General features: G+C 33.7%; 1 protein-coding gene across 9 annotated transcripts in view; it reads left to right on the forward strand.

Annotated features, from left to right (window-relative positions):
* The window catches only part of LOC141556459 (metastasis-associated protein MTA1), a 610,678-nt gene that overhangs the window by 484,744 nt on the left and 98,323 nt on the right, over positions 1-27,611 (forward strand). For 7 of the 9 annotated variants that reach the window (XM_074290601.1, XM_074290600.1, XM_074290604.1 and 4 more), the window contains 5 exons: positions 14,942-14,992; positions 16,596-16,722; positions 16,841-16,904; positions 19,026-19,143; positions 23,004-23,106. In XM_074290601.1, the coding sequence (XP_074146702.1) occupies positions 14,942-14,992; positions 16,596-16,722; positions 16,841-16,904; positions 19,026-19,143; positions 23,004-23,106 (463 nt within the window). The remainder of the gene's footprint in view (positions 1-14,941; positions 14,993-16,595; positions 16,723-16,840; positions 16,905-19,025; positions 19,144-23,003; positions 23,107-27,611) is intronic. The other 2 variants (XM_074290605.1, XM_074290606.1) reach the window with 1 other exon arrangement.

The following is a 27,611-nucleotide window of genomic DNA, read 5'->3' on the forward strand; positions in this document are numbered from 1 at the left end:
TGTAGAATTGATTACATAATATGGAAATAATATTATAGAACTGCCTAACATGGCATGTCCTCATTAGAGAAGGTGGTGTGCTCTGTGAGCAAAGCAAAATTGAAGGAGCTCAAAAGAAATGTGAGGTGTGCATATTTAGGGAATCTAAAAACATAAATTTTTTTATTCCTGACCTGTGTCATAGCATTTCAAACCTGTTATTCTGATTAGCCACAATCATTGTAACTTCACATGTTGTTAGCATTTTGGTCCTCTTTAAGAATGAAAGACAACAGAATTCTTCAGTACCACGTGTTATTTTTCTTGGGAATATGTGTTTATAGCTATATTTGTTTCCCTTTCTGAGATTGAGTTATTTAATATTTCTAACTAATTTTCTCATAGTTTAGGTATATTACATTTTTGGAAATATTGGGGGGGTTTTTGCATGTGTATATTCAGTTTTGCGCATTATATGTTTTGATTATTCCCTGTTATGTTTTTGGTTTTGCTGTGTGTAGGGTTTTTTGTTATTTTATTTTTTCATTCTTTTGTCTTACTGGATTATTTAATATCATTTAGAGTTAGGAGAATTAGTTTAAAATTTTTTTTCTCTCTAATATTGAGTGTTTTCTTTCTCCAAGATTTTTTCCCCTCTTCTGCTGTACTCAGTGCTCTGTTCCTCAGTTACTTTATTTTAATCTTTTTTTTAAGTGGTCCTGTTTCCATTGACTCTCTCTCTCTGATCATGCCCTGCTCTCATTTGCTACCCAATTCCCTTTGAAGTTTTACTTATTATTAGTTTGTTGTCTTTCAAACTTTTATCTGGTCATAGAATTGTTTCCACTGTCCCTACCCGTTTCTTTTTTTTTTTTTTCTTTTTTGTTTCTCAGTCAAGTAGATTGACCCTTCCTTTCAAGTAGAAGGATTTTTTTAAAAATTTAAACTTTTTTGCTCCCCATTCCAAAAAGTCTTTTCTCTCACTCCCTTCATTATATACCTGAATTTTCTGTTTTCTCTAGACCCTCATTCTTTGATTCATAACCCCTATAATTATCAGTTTTCTTGCTTTTCTTTGTAGTATTCATACAATCAAAACTTCCAAGGCATCCTTTCCCAGGCTCTATACTCTTTGGTTTTTCCCATATAGAGTAGAGGTTATCTCATTAAGTCCCTTTTCTGTTGTCTAATTCTGAGAACAGTGACATTTATTGCAGATTTCAGAGAATTATTGCTTCATGGTAGGGTCTCTGCTTTTCCCCATGTAGTATCTGATATATATATATATATATATATATATATATATATATATATATATATTTTAATGGTGGTTTTTTATTTAAATAAATATTTATTAATAAATAATTTTTTTTTAAATTCCCAGTTGCTTTTCCCTTTTTTCTGCCTGGTTCCTTTTTTGCTTACTCCCAGATACCAGGTGTCCTTCACAGTTCCAATTTCTCTTCTGATGTAGGTCAAATGGTCTTTTCAAGCACCAAATCCAGTGGACCACAGCCAGGTTGGATGGACCATCTCTCTTTTATAGGTTCATTCATTGATGTTACTTTTTCCTCATCACCACCTTACTAGTCCCCTGTCCTGTCTTTTATCTCAGCCCTTTTCACTTCTTTTTTCCTCTTCACCTACTTTCTCTATAGATTCTTCTCTTTCTAAGACTATAGGGATAATAAGTAGTTTTCTTTCTAAAATGTTGATTTCTTTTTACCTAAGTTTAAACTTCGACTTTGTAGGGTAGTTTTCCCTGGGTTATTATGCCATTCTCTCCTATTGTTCCTGGTGGATACAAAATAGTTTTGCATTATTTGAATTTCCTTTCCTTCCTTTTTTATTTGAAGGCTTTCTCCTGATGACTTGAAGGACTTGTTTCTAAATTGAAATGTTAAATTTAACTTTGTGTTTTGATTTTTGAAGCCTTGAGAGTTTTTTCTGGAGGCAGTCTGTTAATTCCCTCACTGTAATTTGTATTCTATGCTTAGAAATTCTCGGCTGTTCTCATTTGTTATTGACTATATTATGGTGTTAAGGTTTTTTTGGTTGGATTTGTTTTCTTGTTCTTCTCAGAGACCTGATACTTAGGTTGTTTCTGTTTTTTATTTGTCTTTCACTTCTATCTATTATATATAAGGGGTGTGGTGTGTGTGTGTGTGTGTGTGTGTGTGTGTGTGTGTGTGTGTGTGTGTGTGTGTGTGTTTGTAAAATCTCACATACAAATTGTAGGGCTTTTTTCCTTATAGAAATCTTACTGTTTTTGACATAGTATTCTCACCTAACCCTAATTGCAGATTTGCAGTGAGAGAAACCAGGTGTTAGAGAATATGTGTTCAACTCTTTCATTTTGCAGATGAGCAAAGTGACCTACCTGAGATCACATACTTAGCAAGTGCCAGAGGCAGGATTCAAATCCATGCCTGCTGTTTTGAAGTGTATTGCTTTTTCCATAAGCACAAATTTTTCTGAGTCTTGATTGATTTTGTCAGATAATAATTTTAGTCATTTGTAAAGCTCATGATTCCTGTCTTCCTTGCCTTCATCAAAATCTTATGAAAGGATGTTGAGCAATACTACTATGAAGATTGAATTAAATATGCACGACATCTCCCAAGAGATTTCTTTCTAGGTTCATGGCAATCATTTGTGTAATCACCTAAGATTGTGATCTTTTCAGACTTTTACATATCATTGAGAATTTTCAGGTGTCTTACTTCCCCATTTTCTATGAATATTGACTCTAAAGTTTGGTTGTCTTTTTTTGGAAGAGTGGACCATGTTTGTGGACAGTTAACTAATGCAGTGGATAGAGCTTGGTCCTGGATTCAGGAAAATCTGAGTTTAAATCCAACCTTAAATCCTTACTAGTTATACTTGTTTGCCTGAGTTCCTTTATTTGTAAAAAATGAGTTGGGAGAAAGAAATGGCAATCCACTCCAATATCTCTGCCAAGAAAAACATCAAATGGGGTCATGAAGAGTCAAACACGATTGAACAGTAACAACAAGGACAATGTTTAGAGCAGATATCCTTTAAACTAAATGAAGACTTTTTGGGAAAGTGTGAATGAAGCTAGCATAGTAAATAGCTACTCAGAATACTGATAGTGCTCAAAGATGGATCTTGGAGACTGAAGTAGATTGTCTGAAAAAGGAGATTCTATTATCTCACTTGGCAAAATTGGGTCTTCTTTCTGGAAATTTTAGAATAGTTAACCTTGCATAAATGAACTGTCCATATAATTTGTAGAGTCCCTTCTAGTTCTTGTTAAATATTAATTTTCAGAAGGCTCCTAAGTCTTATTTGACAGAATTTAGGTTTGGAAATGTATTTATATGAATAGGTTGGAGAGTTAATGTGGTGTGAAATAGGACAGCTGCTTAATTCTGCCCTTTGAGAGATACTTAAGTTTTCCAGAGTTATTGTATGATGATGATGTTAGCATTTATATTGCTATATTGGGGAGTGCTTTTTAAGTATAAACTCATTTGATTCTCACCTTGGAAATTAGCTGCTACTTTGATCTCTATCTTATAGATGAGAAAATTTAGGCAGAAAATTCTGAGGTAGAGGTTTGACTTTTCTACAATTACATAGTAAGTTTGAGACACAATATGAATTCAGGTGTTCCAGACTCCGAGATCTCATACTTTATCACCCTATCTATCTACCTAAGTGAAAGATGATGAGAGTCTGAAATTGATGAGATTAGATTCAGGGAATCAAAATGATGAGATTAGGATTCCTGGTGGTCAGGGAGTTAAATAATGAGGGTTAGTGGCAGGTTTGGGGTTCAGGGAACCAAATGAAGAAGTTTGACTCCCCTAAATCCCTTTTGGGATTCCGTGCATGGTAAAAATTGTAGGAACCCCCTTTTGGTGGTGCAGAGGACCTTTGTAAAGGAATTTACGAACCTGAAAAGCTAGACTGATTAAAAAGAAATTTATTTTTGGCTTTGGGAAGTCAACCTTTGCTATGCATAAATAGAGAGATTGAATTCTTTAGTGGCAAGGTCCTGACAGAGAAGTAAAGTTTCTAGTAGAGAAATCTTGACAGAATGGTATAAAATCTTATTAGAGAAATAGGTGAGGAAGATAAAGAGAGGGTAACACTGAAAGAGAATATTATTTCAGTGGGCAGAGGTTTCCTTGGCATAGCATGGTATGGCATGTTAGGTCCTCTGCAACGACTGGGTTTAAAATTGGCTCTTTTTATAATAGAATCCTTGGCTACAAACCTAGGCCCAATGAGGGATGGTGGGTGGAGTTTGAGCTAGAATCAGAATAGACAATCTTGGAATTGAATGGGTGTTTCTTCAATTCAGTAGGGTTGGAATTCTCTAGCTCCAGACTCAACCAGCCCCACCTAGATAACAGAATGTAGCTGTTTATCTTGTTTCCCTCTTTTATAGAGGCAGGATTCAAGGAGACTTTCTCCTTGAAGGAGTTTTAGAGTTTCTGGGCTCCCTGGTCAAAATAACTATCATTGCCTATATAGTAAAAGATATGGATAAAATAAATGAAGAGATTTAGGGATAGAATGGATAATATTTGAAAACTGATTAGATTTAGAAGGGTTGGGGGACATTTAAGAGTCGATGCAGGTTATAAATTTTTTTCTGATTTTTGGTTTGCAGAGAAAGTTCTTTCCCTAATTTTCCCATTAGTGTTTTTGCGTTAAAATCTACATCAACTTTCATGTTAGTCTGAAAAATAGTCATTTTTCATTATACTCTCAGTGTATATGTAAATTATTTGCATAAAATTTTAAGATGGGAAATGAACTTTGTGGGTTGGTAATTTTAAATTTTTAATCACCTTCAGTCATCTTTTTGTTGTTAGAATAAAGTTCACAACTTTTCCCAAATCTTTATTGAATGCTTCTCTTTTAAGTATCTGGAGAATTGATCCTTTATTAATCTTAAAATTGCTGCCTCCTCAGGGGCACCATCTATGTATAAATTATAACAATATATGAATGCTCTGAGCAAGAATTTTGTGTGTAATAGCTCTGTAGTGAATGCCTTTACAGTGTAAATGATTACTGTTTTTTTTTAACTTTATGCATCATATTTTCTTTAAAAGACAGCCATAGAGTAAAATCCTGAAAATAAAGTGGGTTCTAGACATGTTTTCTAATACAAGTCTTAGAGGGATGTTCTTTTTAATTGTTCCCCTTACCTGTAGAGCTAAGGCTTTATATGTATTATATGAATGCAGTTCACAAATAATTATGAATGATAGTATTCTCGTCAGTAAGGCTTAAGATGACAAAAAAAAGCAAGAGCAATGAAATAACAAGCTGTTATTACTCCTTTGCACCTTCCCATTCTTCTTTCAAAGAGCTCAATCCTCTGTGTATGTTCAAAACTACTGGTTTCAATGTGTCTAAAACAACTTCATTTCTTTCTTCTTAAGCACTTCCTCCTTCCTGACTTCCTCTCTATAGTGGACAACATTAACTTTGCTACTTATCCTCAATACTTCACTATCTTCCCTCACCCCACTTCCATATCGAGTTTTTGTTTCTAAGATCTGTTGGTTTCATCTTTGAAGCAAAACCACAGTACCCTAATATAATAGTACTCACATATACCTGGAATTTTGCAATAGATTTCTGGTAGGTCTTCCCGCCTTAAGTCTTTTTCAACTCTAGTCCTTTATTCAGCAACCAGAATGATTTTGCTAAAGCACAGGTCTGACCATCATTTCTCTATTCAGTAAATTCTACATGCCCCCTATTGCCTCTTGGGATCACATACAAAACGCTCTGTTTAATATTTATAATTTAGTCCTCTCCTCTTTCATTTCCACTTTCTTTTATATTTTATTTCTTGACACATACTCTTTGATCTAACAACACTGACTTCCTTGTAATTCCATGAACAAGAAACTCCAATCCTCAGCACTGGGTATTTTCTTTTCCTCTTCCCCCATGGCTAGAATGTTTCCCCTCTTCATCACTACCTATTGACTTCCTCTGCCTTCCTTTAAGTCCCAACTAAAATTTTATTTTTTTACAAACCTTTCCTGAACCCTCTTCATTTTAATATATTTTCCTTTTAAAGTGTTTCCTAGTCTGTATTTAGCTTCTTTTGTACTTTGTTTACATATTGTCTCATTATATTTTAAACTTCTTGTAGTCAGAGCCTAATTTTTTGCCTTCTTTTGCATCCCCAATACACACTTAATGATTGATTGACTGTGTCTTAGTCAGCCCTACCAAGATTCTTAAGTGCTTTAGGTAAAGGAAGAAAATCTTTTAGGTAGACAGAGACAAAAACTAAGCACAGGTGAGTCTTAGTGTGTAAAATAGGTCCATCTGTGGTGGATGAGGAAAATGTGCAGTGGTTTGCTGTGCAAGTGGGATAGTTTGTGTAGAGGAGAGAAAGGAAGAAAGGAAGAGAGTAAAGAAAGTCCTGGAACATTTAGTTAATTTATTATATATTCCAGAATGTTTAATTAATTTTAATTATATGATAGAGAAACCAGAGTCTCCATTCCACAGTGCACCTGCTTAATCCTCTCCTACAAAGCTTTTTTTCTGTGTTCTCATTTTACACCTGGAATCAGACTTGATTCCTTAAAAACAAATACTTTTCTCAGTTCTTCCTTCACATTTTAAAAAGCCCCAGGCTCTTGAACCATTTAATGCTGGCTGATCTTATTACTAGCCTTGGTGAGTCCGAAAGACCTTATAAGCTATTAAAAACACACACATACACACACACACAAAAACTCATTAGTATTAGAGAACCTGGCCAGGAGATTTTACATGCTAACTGTTTCACTGGGTCTTCTTTGTCTGCCTTTTGGTACCTATTAATTTTTATTGTCATGGGAGAGGTTCTTGACTGAAGTTCTTAATGCACTTTACTCCCTACCTCCAGTTAGCTAATTAATTTTTATTTTATTTTTCATTCATCAAATACCATCTCCTTGTACCTTCAAATTGAGAAGGAAAAACAAAATCTATTACAAACATGTGCAGTCAAGCAAAACAAATTTTCCCATAGATCATGTACAAACAAAAAATGTCTCATACTGCTTTCACCTGTCAGTTTAATATAATTTTTCTTTTTTTTAAATAACTTTTTATTTTCAAAATACATGCCAAAATAGTTTTCAACATTTTTCCCAGCAAAACCTTATGTCTCAAATTTTTCTTCCTTCTCTCTATTCTCCTCTCCCAGACAGCAAGCTGTCCTATTTAGGTTAAACATGTGCAGCTCTTCCAAACATATTTCCACATTTATCATGCTGCACAAGAAAAATCAGATCAAAAAGGGAAAAAAGCAAGCAAACATTAAAAAAAGATGAAAGCACTGTGTTGTGATCCACGTTGAATATTATTTTTCAACATGAGTCCTCTGGAATCATGGTTCAAGTTGTTTGTCTTTATTAAATTCTTAATGTATACATTTTCTCTTGGTTCCGTTTATTTCATTTTATCAGTTCATACAAATCTTAGCAGGTTTCTCTGAAACTATTCCCTAATAATTTTTTTTACAATACAGTAGTGTTCTATTATATTTATATAATGTTTTCACCATTCTCCAGTTGATGGATTCCCCATTGATTTTTACTTCGTTGCTCCAGCAAAAAAAAAAAAAAAAAAGAAAAAAAGAAAAAAAGCTGTTGTAAATATTTGTGTACAGTCTTAAAGTTTGTTTTGCTTAGAACTAATCTTATTCTCCTTTCCCTCCTATCCTGTTCCTCTGGTATCCCTGTTGGACTGAAATGTATTTCTTTATCTGTGTGTTTTTCTTCCCTTCTTTGAACAGTTTGTGGGAGAATAAGATTTGAGCCAGGTATGAGAAAATAAGATTTGTGTCAGCTGTTCCCCCTATCTTCTTCCTCTTTGTGTAGACTTCTACTGGTACATCACAATTATATGAAATAATTTTCCCTCACCATTTTTTTTTTCTTCAGTGCTTTATCCCCATTTTTCTACTTCTCTCTTTTCTTCTTTTAGGATCAAGACTTAATAGAAGGGGGCAGCTACGTGGTGCAGTGGATAGAGCATCAGCCTTGAAGTCAGGAGGACCTGAGTTCAAATGTGGTCTCAGACACTTAACACTTCCTAGCTGTGACCCTGGGCAAGTCACTTATAACCCCAACTGCCTCAGCAAAACAAACAAACAAACAAACAAACAAAAAAAGACTTAATAGAACCAGTCTCACACTTTCTAATCCCTGTATTTCTGCTGATGATAGGGTTCTTTTTTTTTTTTTTTTTTTTTTTTGTTAATTGTTTTGTTTTGTTTTCTGGGTTATACATCTATATTAATTTTTTAAATACACATTTTTTTGTGAATCATGTTGAGCCAGAAAAACCAGACAAAAGGGGAAAAAACCCAGGAAAAGGGGAAAAAAAAATCAGCAAAAAGAAACAAACATAGCATGTGATGATTTATATTTAATCTTTATAGTTCTGTTTCTGGATGCAGATGGTGTTTTCTATCTAAAGTCTATTTGGATTGCCTTGGAGTGATAGGATTCTGAAGAGAAACAGATATCATTCCTATGTATTAGAATGCAAACAGTTTATCCTTATTTTATTTATTTTAATTGATATAAATTAGTCATTTGTTTTTAAATTTTTTTTTATTTGAGTTTCTATGTAACTCTAATTATTTTATCAGAAATGCTTGAAAGTCCCCTTGTTTTTCTCCCATAGAGTTATGCTGTTTATCAAGATAACATTTTCTTGGCTATATGTCCTTTGCCTTTCAGTATATTATATTCCAAGCCACTGCTAAAGCTGCTAAATAAGAATGGTGTAATTTATTTATTTATTTATTTATTTATTTATTTATTTATTTATTTATTTATTTATTTATTTTTTGAGGCTGGGGTTAAGTGACTTGCCCAGGATCAGAATGATGTAATATTAGTAATAAAAATAATGCCATTTACCGAGTACTTGTTATATGCTAAATAATATTCTAAGTCTTAATTATATCATTTAATCCTCACAACAATCCTGGTAGTTATGCTATGATTCTCCTCATTTTACAGGTAACTGAGGCAGATTACATGTGATCCTGATTTGGTACTTGAGTTCTTTATTTCCATCTCTTGTATTTTTTTTTTTCCCCTTAACTGGGAACTGGGATATTTGCATTTTGAAGAAGTTTAGAGAGTGATTAGGAGATTCTTTTTCTTTCTACTTTGTTTTCTGGTTCTGATAGATCTTTAAAAATATAATGTATAGGTCTCTTCTTGTTCATATTTTTTCAGAAAATCTAAAAATTTTCTTATAATTTTCTTGTATATAATTATTGGGTTTTATGATTTTTTTCCTTAAGTCTATTTAGGATTTCACTGTTAAGTACAATTAATTTTTTTTCTTTTATGAATTTATATCCTAAGGTATTTGCAGGATATAAATTTACTATCAATCTTAGTTTGTAGTCTGTGTGATTTCTTTCAGTATATTTAATATCTTGAAGTTTGTTTTGGCTTTGTCTGAAGACATTTGCAAGTCCTGCTTTTTTGGGGGGGGGTGGGGGATTCACTTGATTCATGCATGGGCTTCATACTAATGGGATATAATAAATCTATTTTGATTTCTTTCTTCTAAACAGTTTTTATGTTATTGCCTTATGGCTCTTCTTCCCTGCCCCTCTCCCCCCTTTTTTTTCTTTTGTGCTTCCTTTTTAAAAATGCCATTTCTTCTAGTTGATAGAGAAGGTGTTTCCTCATATTAGGAATTTTTATGTCCCTAATTGTGGAATTTATTGTGACTTATTTCCTCCTCATGGTTTTTACCCTCACCCCTACCCCCAGTTTGCCTTAAATTCACCACAGTGTCTGTGAGACCACACTAGTCTCGCTAAGCAGTAAAATTCTTTCAGGTCATATACTTTGTAAGACCCCTATCTTCTTTTATAGAATATCATCTCCTATGAGAATGATGGGGGTTGAAGTCCCTTTAAGATTCCTTTCTAATTGCCCAACCCATGACTGGAATATCCGGGCCCAGCCCCCACCATCATCAGATCAGGTGAGGGCTCTTAAAGGGACTTCTATTTCTAACACCTCTTTTTAGTTCCTTCTTTTGAGAGCTTCCTTGATCATTCTCCTGTGAGCTCTCTTTTTCCTTTTGGATTTCAGAAGTTCTTTTCTTTCCTTTTTTTTTATTTTTAAGAAATTGACTTGGTTAGGGAACATCACATTTTCTTCTCTGTATTCTTCCTCCTTATTTCCTTTTTATAGACCCCATGCTACCAAATTCAACAGTTTGTTACCATAGAAGAAATTAAGTTGTGAGGTTTATATCATAACATTTCATGTCCCTCCTTAAGGTTTTGGAATTTATGGCTCAACCCTCTAGCAAAAGTGTTTTGGGTACCAGTTTTTTAATGAAGTTTCTGGGCAACTTGAGGGAGAAGACCAAAAGGATGCAATGTATGCTCTTCCCAACACTTAGTGTTTAATACATACTTATCATTGCATTTATATTAACAAATGATTTGGGGTTTTATGTGTAAATCAAACTACCATGGACCTGAAGCAGATGTGATATTGCATCTTGATAACCTAGACAGTTATTCAGAGCCTGCATTCATATTCTGTGCTTTAAAGTTTCCTAACCTAGAAGGTTTGTGTATTTACTTTTTAAGTTCCTTCTACCAAGAAATACTTTTAACTTAGTATCCTCTCCAGCTATAACATGTACCTCATATTCCATGGTAAGATTAGTAATAACTAATGTTTCTATGGTACTTTAATGTTTGTAAAGCACTTTATATATTATATATTCATTTGAGCCTTATAAGACATCTCTGATAGGTGCTGTTATTATCCACTTTTTTAAAATGAGAAGTTAAAACTGAGAGAGTAATTGATTTGCTTAGTGCTACAGAGATACTTTCTAATGCCAGAATTGAATTAATGAATGCTTGACTCCAGATTTACTGTTTCAAATCCCTTATCTACTACTATCTAAATCTATCTACTATGAGACTGGTTATTATTTCTTCCCATCCTATTGATTGAGATAGATTTGAGAGAAGAGCTTCATTCACACAGCAGCATACCTGTTGGAGTTACTGTTTCCTCTCCTTTTCCTGGTTTTCATGGGGATGAGACATCAAGGAAAATCCTAGGACTAGTTTTGAGATATTGAGATATCTTTCAAGATGATCTTACCATATTAGATGCTCTTATGCACTCTGATCTTTCAGAATTTTCTGGCTGTCTCTTTTTATATCTCAGTTGAAGGAAAAGAAAAAAAAATTCTCTGTAGTTATATGTAATTAAAGCTTTCCATAGGAGGTCAACAGAGCAATATTTTAGCAGAAATCTTAGTATTTGTTTCAATTTGGCTGGAAACTGGCATGATGCTCCAAGTACATTGAAGGTCATTGAAAGCAAAAAACATATATTTGAAAGGCAACTAGGTGGAATTGGTTGTGATGGGAATGAAAGTGAATTGAAAACATTTTTACTTGTGTTCAAAAGAATCTACTTAGGTTTTTTGTTTATTTGTTTGGTTTTGTTTGTTTGTTTTGTTTAATTATAAGGGTAAAGTCAGAGAAGAACGGGTTAATGAAACAGAATTTTAGGTATACAGGGTCAAGGTAGTTTCTATAGAAGATGAATCTCTTCTGATTATAGCTACATTTTATAGATGGAAGCTGAAGTCTAGGGAGATTACATGTTTGTTCTTGGTTATAAAGTAGTAAATGCTGTGATTATCATTTCAAAAAGAGAACAGAGCCTGTAGTAGCTTTAAAAAGATGATGGAACCAAGGGATTCTTGAAACTTTTAGGTTAGGAATTTATGACGTTTCATCCACAGCTACTAAGATTATTAGTGTATATGATCAGAATTGTCAGCATCTGCTAATGGAAAATTGATACTATGTTAAAACCATATTATCCATCTGTAATACAGTGGTATTATTATGGTATGAAATGTGAATCCCAGTATATTTCCACTAAATTGGTAACCAGTTTTCCCAAGTATAATTATTTAATTCCTTTTCCTGACTTTTCTTTTTTGTGGAAAGAGCATCTTCCCAATACTCAGGAGAGACCTTAGTTCATATTTGAACTACAATTTTTTTTAATAATTATAACTTTTTTGTTATAGCTTTTTATTTACAAGATATATGCATGATTAATTTTACAGCATTGACCTTTGCCAAGCCTTTTGTTCCAATTTTCCCCCTCCTTTCCCCACCTCCTCCCCCTGATGGCAGGTTGATCAATATATGTTACATATGTATAGTAGAGTATAGTATACTATACTACATATAGTATATAGTATATCTATATAGTATATAGTATATACTACAGTACATATAATACTATATTATATACATATAGTATAAATCAAATACAATATATGAACTACAATATTTATTAACATTATTTTAACATTTATTTACTAAAGCTAGCAAGCTTTGTTATCATTGGTGAGTTACAAATTCTATAAGCTTTAGTTTATTCGTCTAAAAATGGAATAATTGTATCTTTAGTGTTAATTTACAATATTGTTATGAGGAGAAATGTAGTAATATGAAATTTTAATTATTTTTGAAATACTAACATGGTCATTTGCTTTTTACCCACCCCAACCCAAGGAAGGAAGGGTTAGAGGAAGGAGGACAGATAGGATGGCTGATTTTTTTAACCTCTTTTTCCATATAAATTTCATCGTTTTATCCTGTTCTTTGAAGAAACCCCTTGTTATTCTGATTATTTTTGTATTAATTAATTTTGGAAGTATTGTCATTTTAACCATATTCTGGCAGACCACGAATGATGAAAATCATTTGAATCATTTAGGTTTTAGTTAAGTTTAGAGTTCTTATTCCTAATTAGTTTTCCAAGTCTTTGATGGTTTTTTATTATTGCAAATTGATATTGCTTTCATTTCTGCTTGGCAGCTAGACAGTAGCAACAGGAATGGACAAATGCAAGTTGTATGCAATTGAGAGCAAAGTCTGTATTTTATTCATTTTTCTATTTTCTGTCACAAGGCCTTCAAAACTGAAATGAAAACTTAAATGTTTGGTAACCATTAAACTAAACAAGGAAATAATTACTCTCATATCTCAATCCTATCTTAAAAAAAAAAGAAAGTAATTTTGTAGTCTTTTAATTTTTTTCCCCTAAATCTCTTTATTCTTACCATCTGTTCCAACACACAGGACTTGATTACTTAATGGTTTCAGCTTTTTCTATGCTGGTAACTTTTGGAGGGAGTTCTTGGCTTTTTTAAGGGGGTCATATCCTAACTTTTGTTTTTTAAAGAAATTTCTTTTTTGAATCACATTCTTAATAGATTCAAATTGCTTTACTATCAGAATATCACTTCTCTTTCTATTTTCTCTCTGCCCTTTTTCTCCCTGCTCCTCTCTTTTTTCCAAAAGAATGATGTTGTTATTTTCTCAACTCATTGATTGCAGAACCCAGGTCTTGAGCTATGATTGAAGAAACAAAAAGGAAAAAAAAAGTATACAGTTATGATTGATACACTGAGGCTAGGCAAACTCACTGGTGCATTGAGGATAGACCTAAGTGCTGCCTTACTTATATGGAAACCCTAAAATGATAACTTGAATAACTTTTATTCTCTGGGGAACTATTAGAAATCAAGGACAATATCTGGTGAGACAACTGAGGATTAGCTGGCACTTGGTTGCCTCTGGTGTCAGGAATTAAAAGTCTAAAATGCTATTTTATGATATTTAAAATTTTTTTCATCCCCCAAAATGATAAAATTTTTTTGATTTTTATTTTATCTATTTAATAAAATTATCTCTCCTCTGAAATGGTTGTCCTCTCTGCTTTTTAAAAAGCCCTTTGAAGATCTACTATCAAAGCAGGAAGCATCTAATAAAGACAATCCCAGCAAAACATTTATTCCTGTCTATTTAAGGCCATTTGGTGCACAGAATTCTAAGTCACCCTCTTCCAGTTTGCAGAAGGTTTTCCCAGCACAATATCAATCTGTGTCCTGCATCCTCTATATTACTGACTGAATACACCATTGACCCATGATTTGTTTATTTTTCTACTCTTTTGGATAGAATCTTTCCTTTTTGGTAAAGGAAATGGCCAAAGAGCCACTACTGAGAAAGTGGCTTCTATAATTTTGGGTTTCTATAATAATAGCAACAGCTGTCACAATAGGTAGCATTTATATGGAAACTTTTAAGATTTGCAAAGTATTTTCCAAATATTATATTTAAATCTCTCAACAATCTTAAAAGATAAGTATTATTGGGGCAGCTAGGTGGTGCAGTGGATAGAGCATCAGCCCTAAAGTCAGGAGGACCTGAGTTCAAATCTGGTCTCAGACACTTAACACTTCCTAGCTGTGTGACCCTGGGCAAGTCACTTAACCCCAATTACCTCAGCAAAAAAAAAAAAAAAAAAAAAAAAAAAAAGATAGGTATTATTATTATTATCCTCATTTTATAGATAAAGCGACTTTAAATGGCTTGTCCAAGATTTCAGAGTTAATAAGTGTCTAAGACAGAATTTGCTCCAAGTCCAACACTGTCTACATCATGACCTAGGTAAATTACTGAATCTTATAATTGGAAAAGATTTGTCTAATTCTTTTTGTGATTAAATAGGAAATCTCCTTTACAATCTGCTTGACAGATGAGTTGTTGCATATCTACAATAGTAGATGTGTTCTTTGTCATATATCTTACCCTTTCAACTACTGTTTTTTTCCTTTGCTTATATTGATCCTGTACGCTGAAATAAAGCCTTTAGTTGTCCATAGTACTTTTGCCTTACCAAGTTATAGATATCTTTTCTTGATGTTATTTAAGGCTCAGTTGAGGCTGCTTGTGTAGTTTTCTTTTAGGTGTATTTCAGAAGGATAGACAGTGTTATTAGATGCACACAACCAAAATCAAATGTACATTACAAGCTTTCTCTTTAACCTCTGCCATAATGGGTGGTGTTTGTCTGTTATATAGCATTGTCAGTCTACTATAAAACCGGACCAGGGGGAGAAAACGACGAGGAAGGTAAGAAAAGAGATTTTTCTTTGTGAGGAATTTTTTTTTTCTGTTTATTTTCACTTAGCTTGGATGTTATTCATATCTGTCCCTGGGAAGGGGAGGGGTAAGGAGAAGAATATATAGAGTAAAATATGCCAAAAGAGGGAGAATTACTTCCTGGTTAGAATAAGAGATTGCTTAAAAAAAACAAATAGCCTGCTTGCATGCTGCTTCCTTTTTCCTTTGATTGCAGGTAGAGTTAGGGAGGGAGGAACTTTATTGCTGCCTAAAGCCTAATATTTGACAGCCTTAAATGGGTAGTAAAGTGATAATTAATATTTCAATAAAGAAGATGAGCCAGAGGTAGTTAGGCCTTTGGCCGAATTTTCTTTTGAAAAATTCTTTTTACCACCAAATTGTCATTTATGTTTACAGAGTAGCTGGAAAACATAAGTTATGGAAAACATTAAGTTTCTGATTTGCTACTCTTTTGGAACCACTTGAGGCTAGCTGTCACTATTTTGCTCAGGTTTAAAGCCTTATTTATATATAGTCTGGATGTTTGTTTTTCAAGTTCAAGTAAAAGAAAGTGTGAGTCCGAAAGATTTTCTAGCCTCTATTTGCCCAAGATTCTTCTGTTTTCCCCTTTGGTACGTTTTATCCATTATAGCATCTCATGTTGTAATGGATTTGTTCGCTGCTGTCTGTATGTTTTCAGGCTCTCATTATTGTGGTTCATCTCCATGTTGCTTTCCTTCTGCTCCGCTCAGAGTCCTCAGAGTTGGTGCTCTGTCTTTGGGCTTCATCTGATGTGTCAAGTAGTTAATCCAGTTGGCTGTCAGGATTAAATTTGTTTTTGGAAGTTTGTGATTTCTTTCAGAATCTAAGGATTCTAATCTCTTATGATTTTCTTGTTAGGGCTTGTTTATTTGATTTCTGTTACTTTCTTTCTTATCTGCTAATTATAGGGCCACAGATCACTCTTGATATCCCTCACACGTGGTCCTGGTGGTTTCTTTGTTATAAGTATTAATCTAATGAAGCAGTTCAGGAGTTCCATAGACTTAGTTTTTCTTTGATACAATCTTGCCTGACTCCTGACCTCCATCTGTATTGATAAATCCATCAGTGCTTTTATGTAATATGTTCAGATCTGTTACTTCAGTATTTTTATGGAGATGTGTGATTACTTTATAAGGACAAGAATTCTCTAAATATTTCTAGAAACAAAGGGAGAAGAATGTGAGGAGGGCACCAATGATCTTCTGTAGGTAAAAAAGAATGTCAAAATAACATCTTATACCTATCACTCTTGTTGGATTCTGCTACTGCTATGGTCATCATGGTAGTTTCACTTTCTTTTTAACAATTTGCTTTTTCCTTGAGCACCATTTTTCATGTGTTTCCAGCTAATATGTTATGTTTTTGCTTGTAATTTTTAACTTCGGAATACAGAAATTTTGGGCTTCTCTTCCTACTTAGGGAATACCAGTTAGATGAGATAACAAGTATAAGAGGCTATGATTTAGTCTTTGTGGTATTTGTTTAGATTAGTCTTTTGTTGTGCCTTCTGATTCATCAGGAGGGATCTGGCAGTAACATCTTAGTGATCCTAAATTCTTTCCTTCAGGGGAAATGGAAGAAGAAATGGAAAATCCAGAAATGGTTGATTTGCCAGAGAAACTTAAGCATCAGCTAAGACACCGAGAACTGTTCTTGTCCCGGCAGCTGGAATCTCTACCTGCCACACATATACGGTAATGATTGTAGAAATTCAAAATAGAAGTAATGTTTTTCTTTCTCCAAATCTGTTACATACACCATTGTTTTATAGTCATATTTCTTTTCTCAAATATTATTTCTTTTCTTTTTTAGAGGAAAATGTAGTGTCACTTTGCTCAATGAGACGGAGTCCTTGAAATCATACTTGGAGCGGGAGGTATGACTCTATCTTTGTTCCCTATCCTCCAATAGGTCCTTCAGAAAGACTTAGATGTTCTGTTATGTAGACCTTCATGTTCACTGAGAAATGACCAAGGTGACTGCCATGAAATGATGGAAAAAACACTGTTCTTTCTGTTCTTTAATGTCTCTGACTCTAGGGAAGTCTTACAATGACACCATCAACCTCAGGCTCAGCCCCAGATAATCTAAAAACATTTTATGTATTTTGTAGGAGTAAAGAGTTCTGTTGCTCTGGGTCCTATATATGCAGAGAAAAAGTACCAGTAAAAGTACCAAAGTTCATTGGTACTTTTTAATTTGAGGCCTTAATTTTGTTTTTTATTAAATACAGTATATATACTCAGTATACCACAGCATGTTGATCCAAATAAAATTATCCTCAAAAATGTGTCAGTATTCAATGTTCAGAATCTTAGTTTGAACAGAAATATTAATATATAGTCTTATTTCCTTGAGGATTTAACACTTACATTTGCTCTGAGTAGGAAATTCATTAAAGTTGTTATTCTTTCAGCTTGAAATAGGTCTATACAAGTGGAGCAGAACCCCTCAAATTAACTTTGTTTCACATTTCTTCATAGCTATAGTTGTTTTTTTCCGTAGCAAGAGCCTGCTTATGTTTAGGCTATAAGTATGTTTTGATAAATGCACAATCTGTAAAGAAACAATTTCTACCCTACTTTGACCTGAACCCTTATTGATGGGGAAACCTAAAAACAGATGGCTTATTATAGAAGGCCATAGAGTTCCTGGAAGGTACAAGAGAAAGCAGTGCTTCTCTTGTGTGTAGTGCTGTGTCCAAGAAAACCTTTTGTAGAGGGTCTTCTAATCTGTCTGGGTGCTACTTCCCCTTAATTTATAGCTAGTTTAATTTATAGCTAGAGAAATAGTTTTGAGGAGTTACTATTTCCTGGCATATAATGATTTTGTTCTTTATTAAAATGTTCTGATTAAACTGAAGGGATGAAGAGAGGAGTAGAGGTGTATTGGAAAACTTTTAGGTAAGAAAAAATATATTCATAAGGAAGGTGAAAGTGCTATAGATACATACTAGTAAAATTTTGTGATCATTTGTTCATACCCAGCTTTTGAGATAGTTCATTTTTTCACTTCTGATGTCCCTTTTCCCCACATCTGTAACCAATTACCTTTATCTTTGCTGACTCACCCACTTTTCAAATTCTCTGATATATATATAGTTAATATTTTCTCCATTAGGTTGAACTTTGTTTCTTGCTTGGGTACTCAGTGACTCACAAAATGTCAGCATCTCAATATAATAAGTATGATGTGGAATTGGGAGTAATTAACTCTTCTTCATTCCCCTTGCTTCCTAGAGAGTGACTGATTGATACTGCTTTAGATTTAGCAGGTTACTAGGAAAAAAATATGACAGCTTTTATTCTATATTTTTCTTCATGTGGAAACAGGTTTGCGCTGTTTTCAGTTTGTGAAGTTAGGAGTCTGTAAGGTCTGTGAAAAGGTATTTGGTGATGATAAAGGTTTATATAGAAAGAGAAGTTTTCAGGTAGGTTTTTAAAAGAAAATTTGTGTCATGTGGTATATAATTAGGTAGACATGAAGTTCCTTAATTCTTGTTGAACTGAATCACATAATTAAAAAATTTAGAATGAGAAGGGATCTTAGAGGACATTTCATACTATGATGAAGGTTATTTGTATGATTTATTTCTCCTTATAATTAAATTGTATAAAAATCACTATTTGCTTCAGTACTACTACTAATAAAATATCCAAATTTTTTGGTATTTGGGGTTTGGGGGTTTTGTTTTGCTTATTTGTTATAGATCTATAGTTTCTTCAATATAGGTAACTCTCTACAGATGCAGATTAGTGATAATTCTGAAACTTAATTTTAGAGAGTTGCATGGGGTACTAAGCGGGTAAGTAAATTTTATACAGTCATATAGTCAATATATGTCAGAGACAAAACTTGACCTGATATCTTTCTGACCCTGCTGCTAGCTAGATTTCTATTCGCTATGCCAGTGTCTTTCTTTTCTTTAATTACCTAATTTTTACAATGAAAACTCTTGTTAACTCTTTTTTGCTTTTTATATGTCTTTGTGTTTTAGGATTTCTTCTTCTATTCTCTAGTTTATGATCCACAGCAGAAGACTCTTCTAGCTGATAAAGGAGAAATTAGAGTGGGTAACAGATACCAAGCAGATATAACAGACTTGCTAAAGGAGGGTAAGCTTTTACATATTATGTTTCCTTGATGAGACATGTTCCCATGTCTCTTGTGACCAAAATTACATTAAGGAAACAGCAAATCCTTTCCCCAAGAAGACCTTTTGCATAGTCCATGTGAACACATTTAATAGATAGCATTCCTTCTCTCAATTTCATAAACCTTTGCATGCAGAGAAGACTGCTAAAGTATTTGTTGTCTCTGGAAAATTGAATCCTCTCAGACTCAAGGTTATCTTTCAGCTATGCAAATGTAGACTGGCTATAGGAGACTGAGCTTCTTGCTATGTTAATATAGCTTTCAGCAGACATCTATCTAGCATCTGTCTGCTTCTTTTCATTTCCTACCAGCTGGTTTCCCAGTATTTAACCAATTCTCAAGTGTCTGTGTGAACAAAAGCAAACCCTTTTAGGAAAAAATCCACTTTACAAAACAGATGAATTAGGAAGGGCGAGGTTATGATTAATCAGTCAACAAGTTTATTCAGTTTATACTGTGTTCCAAGTTCTAGACTAGGTACTCTGAATAAAAAAAGAAATACCATCAAGGAGGAAAATTCATAGACAATACATAAAGGCATAAAATAAATATATTCAAAATCTTTTCCTTTTTTGGAGGGAGGGAGGCAAGATATAAAGTACTAACAGCTAAAGGATCAGGAAAGGTCTGATAAGTATTGTTTGAGCTGAGCTTTAAAGAAATCCAGGGATTCAGAGGCAGAAGTAAAAAGGAGTGCATTCCAGGAAGGACAGCCTATGCAAAAGATTTCTTTTGGTGGAAGTTTTTCTTTCATCAACAATCGACAAGCATTTGTTAAGCAACTACTCTGTACCTTTCATTGTGATAGATTCTGGGGATTAAATATAAAGAATTAATTTTTCTTGCTCCCCCTACATTCTAATGGGTAAGTGTGTGCATACATGTGTGTACATGCACCCAGAGAATAAATATAAAAAGACTAAAAATAGAGTAGGAAGGTAGGGCACTAATAATATTTGAGTTGCATCTTAAAAGAAGATTTTGTGAGGTTGATAAGAGGAGAGTAGTACATTCTATGCGTCAAGGACAGCCAGTGCAAAGGTATATATATTCTGGACGTTTAAGGATCAGAAAGAAGTCCAGTTTGGCTGAATCTCAGATTGCAAAGGAAAATGTACCAAAGGCCAAAAAGATAGATTGGAGTCAGGTTCCAAAGGGCTTTAAAGGGGCAGCTAGGTGGCGTAGTGTATAGAGCACCAGCCTTGAAGTCAGGAGGACCCGAATTCAAATCTGGTCTCAGACACTTAACACTTTCTAGCTGTGTGACCCTGGGCAAGTCACTTAACCCCAGCCTAAAAAAGAAAAAAAAATCCAAAGGGCTTTAAAAGCTACAGAGAAAAGTTGATTGAGTAAAGGAATAATATGATCATTTTGTGTAAAGAGAGATAATTCATTTATATTTATGTTCCTAGGGCATATTATGTGAATGAGGTTTGTTTTTATGGTTTAAACTTGAAAGCAGAGATTGAAAAATAAAGATTTTTAACTAAAAATGAAATTCCAACTAAAATCTTTCCAATAAAAAATAAAACTTTTCTAATAGTTTTATTTGTCTTAGTCATATCCAACTCTTCATGACCCCATTTTGGGGGTTTTCTAGACAAATAGGAATAGTTTTGCCTTTTTCCTTCTCCAGCTCATTTTATAGGTGAGGAAACTGAGGCAAGCAGGGTTAAATGATCTGCTCATGCTCACATAGCTAGCAAATGTTTGAGGCCAGTTTTAAACTCATGTTAAATACTGTTATCCATTGTGCTCACCTGCCAGTCCTTAAATTTCTCTGCTTTTTCTCAGTAATCATACCATTAGCAAGAAAGTTAACAAGAATGTTAGAGTTAGAAATAAATTTGGAAAGCAACTATAATTGAGCAGACATTTGATATTCTCTAAAATATCCATGTCAAATTACATCCAGTCTTTGTTGGGGGCACCTTATGAGGAAGCCTATTTATCTTTGAAGAATTCTAATTGTTAAAAAGTTCTGTTGCCCTTTTGAAAAAATATTTTAAACACTTTCCTCATTGCTCTTTGTTCATTCAGTAATCATTAAATTATAATATCTATAAAGCACTAAATTAAGTTCAAAGATAGAAAAATAAAAAATTATTACATTCCCAGGAGTGGTAGCTGAGAGAAATATTTTGATTTGGAAGTATAGCATGATACATGGAGCCTTGGGAGTTTCACTGACCTATTTTGTCTAAAAGAAATGGCAGATTTAATTTGATTATGGTTCCAAATGGTAATAGTTCTCAGTGTTGCACTAAGTGAAAATGCATTATTTCAAAATAAGAAAATAAGGGTCCCTGGGGGAGGGTTGGGAGTCAGAGATACACTTGAAACCTTAAGGAGCATGGTAATATAGCTAGAGGAATAAATTGAAGTATGGCTGGAGCAGATTTTAGATGTAGTAGATGACTAATGCTAACAGCAATAAATAAGCCCTAACCAAGACTTGGTTTCATGGCTGAGCAGCAAAGTAGCCAGCAAAATGGTGGGACATATTTAAGAGAATTGCCCATGGTCACATACTGCTAAAGGAGGATTTGAATGTAGGTGTTCTTGAATCCAAGTCTAGCACTTTTTCTACTCTGGCATATTATTTTTCATAGTTCTCTTCCTTGCTACACCTCCTAACATTTTCTAGACCAAGACCACAGCAAACTTTTCTTCATAAATCTTTCTAGAGAAAAACAAAGGGGAACAGTTGTGGATCAGCAGTCCTTTTTTGAAGAAAGTACATTATATCAGTTTTCTGCTTCTTTGAATGAAGATTTTTGAGAAGACTCTCGGTTTCAGTAATAATTATTATATGTAATTATATGTATATAGTAATAATATCTTCTTAATAATTACCCTTATATTAAAATAAGATTTACTTTTAAAAGAATACTTAGTTATCCTCTGGATAAACTAGGATTCAGCCTAGGTGGTACAATGATACTATTTCTTTCTTTTTTAAAAATTATTATTTTTTTCTTTGTTACATTTATTTCTAAATTTTGAGTTCTGTAATTCCATCCAGCTTCTCTCCTGCTCCATTTAAAGAGCAAACAATATGATATCCTTTAAATATGTGAAGTCATATAAAACATATATCCATATTAGTTTAGGCTGGTATTTCAAATGGAATTTTCTTTTCCCTGTATGTGAGTGGAGGAGAAAAGAGAAGGATGTTTGTTTATTTTAGTCCTATTCGTCTTACCCAGAAACCTAAAGATAATCCATAACTTTTTATTCAAAGTTTATCTTAAAAACAAATTGCATTGGATATGTCCTCTAATCTGATACAGATCTTGATATTAAATTATATAAAGATCTATAATTTAATAGAATTATAAATTAGCATTATATATAATATATAATTTCCTATCTCAGAAATTTTTTTTATTTTTTGCTGAGGCAATTGGGGTTAAGTGACTTGCCCAGAGTCACACAGCTAGGGAGTGTCTGAGGCCAGATTGAACTCAGATGTTCCTGACTTCATGGCTGGTGCTCTATTCATTGCACCATCTAGTTTCCCCCTCAGGGATTCCTAATCCTTTTTTATCTTATGCATTCCTTTGATACTCTAGAGAAATCTATGTACTCCTCAGGATATTTTTAAGTATTATATATAATGAACTTACAGAGGAAATTGATTTTATTCTAATAGAGTAATCAAAAACTTTTTTTTTAAAGTTCACTGATTCCACTTATTTTATCTGAATATGAACCCCATTGTGATGTCTCAAAAAGTACTTTGAAATAATAAATGGTAAATACTTCGGATTCATTTTTTATTCTATTCATTTCCAAAAGAATGTGTTCCCTTTTCTAGGTGAGGAAGATGGAAGAGACCAATCAAAACTTGAAACAAAAGTTTGGGAAGCATATAATCCATTAATTGATAAGCAGATCGATCAGTTCCTGGTAGTGGCACGGTATGTAAAGTTCTTGACACACTTTCTAGCTTTAAAATTATCTATGGTTACTTAAAGTTTCTTACAGCCCCAAGAGTCAAAGGTTTACAAATTATATTATTTAATTTAATTTCTTGATTTTATAAATGGTGAGATGGAAGGTCAGAATGATTAAGCTACTTCAGCAGGGTCATAGAAGTGGGATCCAAATCCTTAGATTTGGATGCCAAATACCTTATACCTTATGACTGGATATTCTTATTATTACACCACATTGAATATGGTTGGCTCTAGTATTTTCCAGATATGCCTTTTTGTGACTTCTAGGCACAAGTTAAAAGTGCTTAATTTCTTAGCTACTTCCATCTCTGCTCCCTTGGCCCCAAAGTAGAAATGGGACCAGGCAAACTGACAGCTGAGGTTTATGTTTTTTCTTATATTCTTTGTAATTTTGATGTTATTTGAGGTCTAACATACCTTTTTCAATGCTAGCTTGGGTTGAGGTTTAGCAGCTAACTCAGATGTTAAAGTTTTGCCTGAGATTCAGCAGCTATTTTGTAGAATCATGCTCCAAATTGAGGGTAATCTACATGTTTCATCTCCTCTCTCTATCTCTCTCTTCTCTGAATCCTTTCTGTTGCTCAGAGACATCTTGGTATGATTGTTACTTCTTATTTTTAAGGTGATTTAGGAAAGATCTGGAACATTAATATTAAATTATAATAAGACTGTACTCTGGAGGTGGAAGTAGCTTGTTTCTTAAACTTTGCATGTAGAGCTAGAAGCCTTCTAAGACCCTGTAGGGTTGTCACTAAGCATTCTTGCCTGTGCTATCATAATTTCATTTTGATCTTCTTTGAGAGTGAAGGACAAACAACTGCTTTTCTTTATTTCTTTATTTAATTTTAATGGTATGGCTGCAGTAGAAGACCGTATATCCAATTGAGAACTTCTTAGTTTTATTGATGTTTTTGTTTCATATTATATAGGACCATAGTGATCACTAACATAATCAGGAGTCTGAGTATGAGTGCAGGAAAAAGTTTCTTGTTCATGACAGAGACTGACAAAGTGTGCCAGTCTGATACACAAAGAGTAGTCTAAGAAACACACAAACACACAGAAACATACACATACACATACACACGAATTCTAAAGTGCAGTTTCTAAAAATGTGAGATAAGAAAGCCTGAGGATCTCAAATGCTTAACACAGTAGTGTTTCCCACTCAATCCAGTCCCCAGTCCCCAAAGAGCTTCCATTCTAGAAGGGAAAGATAACAGTAGAGGGCAGAGGGCAAAAAACAAAAGATTCTTTTCAAATCTCAGCCTACCAATCCTGATCACAAAACTCAATCCCTGTCGCCAAGGTGCTTACATTCTTACATTCTTTTGAAGAGAGAACCTCCATCTTGATTATTTTTTTGATTTCCTTGTGGCTTTCAATTTTCTAACTTGTTTCATTTCTCCAATTTTATTTTTTTAACTGTAAAAACCAAATAAATACCCATCCTTTTCTCATAATATAAATTTCTTTTTCTTCATATTTTTTTCTTCCTTTCTCTCATTGAAACAAGAGTTAAACTCGTTTGGGACAATAGTGCCCAAAATGAATCAGAGACTTTCAGAGTAAGAAAAAGCAAAAAAGGCTTTATTATGATCTCGCAAGAAAGGGCATCTCTCATCTGACAAGGTGTTTGTCAGTAAAAAGGAGTGCAAAGTAAAACTGCAAAATACAGGATTTAATACCTTGAACACAGAAGTCTCTACCCCTACGTGGCCTTTTCTCCCTTTGTTTGGAGGAGTGTGGGCTTACATTCCAATCTTGGAAATGTAACCCAGAAATAAAAGAATAAATTCCCTTTAAAAGATGCTAATTAATAGGTGATGGGAAATAGGAGGGGGACCAACACCTGCAACTTTTATATATAATAAAGTTATTATATTATATATATGTATTAAGTATTAAGGTATAGTTTAGGGCTATATTTCCACGAGAGTATTGTCACTCAGTTAATTCCACACAAACTAAACCTTTCTGAGCATATACCAATTATATTGACAGCTATTTTGCTGCATTCCTCATCTGAAGACATTCTCTTGGGAAGAGGAAAGTTTGTTTAGGATCAAGATTGCTCATTCTAGCTAATTAGCTAATAAGACTTTTGTGTCTTTCATTGTTCTATAAGCATTATGTTCATAGCTCTCCTAGAAATTTGAGATTCCTACAAATCTTCCCCTACTTCTTTGATTTCCTCATTCATTATTACTACTTATGTATGTTAATATTACATTCTTTTTATGTAGCAAGACTATATCATTTATCATTAAGTGTAGAAAAGACTTCCATCAGTGCATACTTATGTTAAAAACTCTAAAGCACTTTTTTTATGTAAACAAAAGTACATATTTAAAACAAAAAACTAATACTATTTGCATTGGAAACCTGGAAGCTATCAACAAGTATATGTTTGTTTAACCTTTCCCTTTGTTAACTAGGACGAGTTGAAACAGAGACAGAAAAACATTAGAGGTATATACATAAGCAAAGAGGAGGAAAAAAAAAATCCCTCTTTTCTAATATTGTTTGACTTTAGTCGATCATAGGTCTAGAGCTTGAACAGACCTTAAAGATGTTTTTAGTTTGTCCTTTCATGTTCCAAATGAGAAAACTGAGGCTTAGGGAAGTTATGTGACTTGGGCACTAATGTTGAGGTTGGGAAAGGGACTTCAAAAGTTTGGGATCACAGACCTGTGAGATGGTGTCTCAAAAGAATTTGCAGGTTTGAACCCATTTCCTAGTCAAGGGGCAAAGTTTATTGTAATTGTAATACCATTATAAGCAGGCTGAATTCCAAAAAATATAGCAAAGAAACAAAAGCAAAGAGACACATTTATCTAGCTTTCTATCATTGACATGCTAATTCTGTGGCCCAGAGGAATTTGGTTATCACTAATCAACAGATTATCTATCTGTCTGTCCGAAGTGAACTGATTGATCTATTCACTATTGTCTCAGGAATTTGGTCTGTGGGACTATTCTGAGGCCAGAAGCCATTTGACTGATTGGGCATGGGAGTTTACTGAAGTAGACTCCAAAGACAGAAGAGTTAGGACTACTGACTTATTGTTAGAACAGAAGTACCCCTTAAAATCAAAGGACTACAAAATCATTGTCATATTACATCACTAACACCCACATTATTATAATCAGGCAGGATTTGGTCATATGTTTTCCTTATTTATAGTCCTTAAGATGATTAATAGCTTCTATAAAACATTAACCACTTTATCCTATACCAAAATGAGAGTGTATATCTTAGCTTTTCACAGTTCTTCCTTACACCTACTCTTCAGTGTACACCTGGTCTCATAAACCTTCTTATTTTCCATGACTTTAGTTATCGTCAAGGAAAACAGTATGGAATTCTGTAATTTCCTTTTATGACTAAACTTCTCTTTCCATCTCTTCCCACTACCTCTAAACTCAAACCTATGGGCATATCTAGATTGATAAAAGAAGATAAACTTAAGAAACCATCTTTATTATAAGACATAGAGGCCTTCTTTTCAAGATTCAAACTACTACTTTAGTCCCTGTTATTCATCGAGTACCCTCTTACTATTTTATTGACAAAATTGAGGCCATTTATTTGTGCTTCCCTGTATCCAATACGTATTTAAAGCCTCTATAAAATCCCTTCCTACCTCTTTGTCCTCCTTAGTTTCTGAGAAAGAGGTAAAATTTAACTTTTTCCCTTCTTTCTTTCATCTCTTCCTCTTTCCTTCTTCCTCATCTTCTCTCGCTATACCTTTAATCTCTTCCTGCTTCCTGCTTTCATATTATTTTTGTATTATCAAATTTCCGTGATCATTTCTTCATTATTTCCTATTCAGTCTTTTTAAATACTTCTCTTCAATATGCCATTCTCTCAGGATCATCAAGTAGGGTAGATTGTATTCTGTGTGGAGAGATTTATAATTTCGGAAGTTTGGACACTTAAGAAGGGACCAGGTTAAATTTTGACCTGAATTTTATGATGGTCAGTTTTGCAATTGCTTATGACTGTTTACCCTATTTCATTTCCCTAGATAAATTAAATTTCAATCTACCTTAATGATTTTATAAGAAACCATTTAATCCCCTTACAAAGAGATTTGTTTAGAGGTAAGTAATCCATTAAACTAGGATAACCAAGGAGACTTGGTTTACCTCAGGCTTCCTCAACAAATAGAGATTACTCAGTTTATAGATCCTTAGAATGCCTCCAGTTCATTAATTAGTTAACGTCTTCTAAGAAGTTAAGTAAAGGTCCAGGAGATCAGATAGATCTACTACAAGAGCAGGTCTTTTGTTCTCCTTCCCAGAGCCTTGATTAACAGACCCTTGAATTGGGTCTGGAATTATCAAGTGAGAGGTTTAAGTTTTGGGGTTCTCTTCAAATAACTGTTCTTAGGAAGTCCTCAGTTTCCCCTTATACTCAATACCAATTGAAACTCAGTTTGTGATGTAAGCTCTCCTCACCC

Source organism: Sminthopsis crassicaudata, chromosome 2, assembly GCF_048593235.1.
Source record: "Sminthopsis crassicaudata isolate SCR6 chromosome 2, ASM4859323v1, whole genome shotgun sequence".
Classification (NCBI taxonomy): Eukaryota; Metazoa; Chordata; class Mammalia; order Dasyuromorphia; family Dasyuridae; genus Sminthopsis; species Sminthopsis crassicaudata.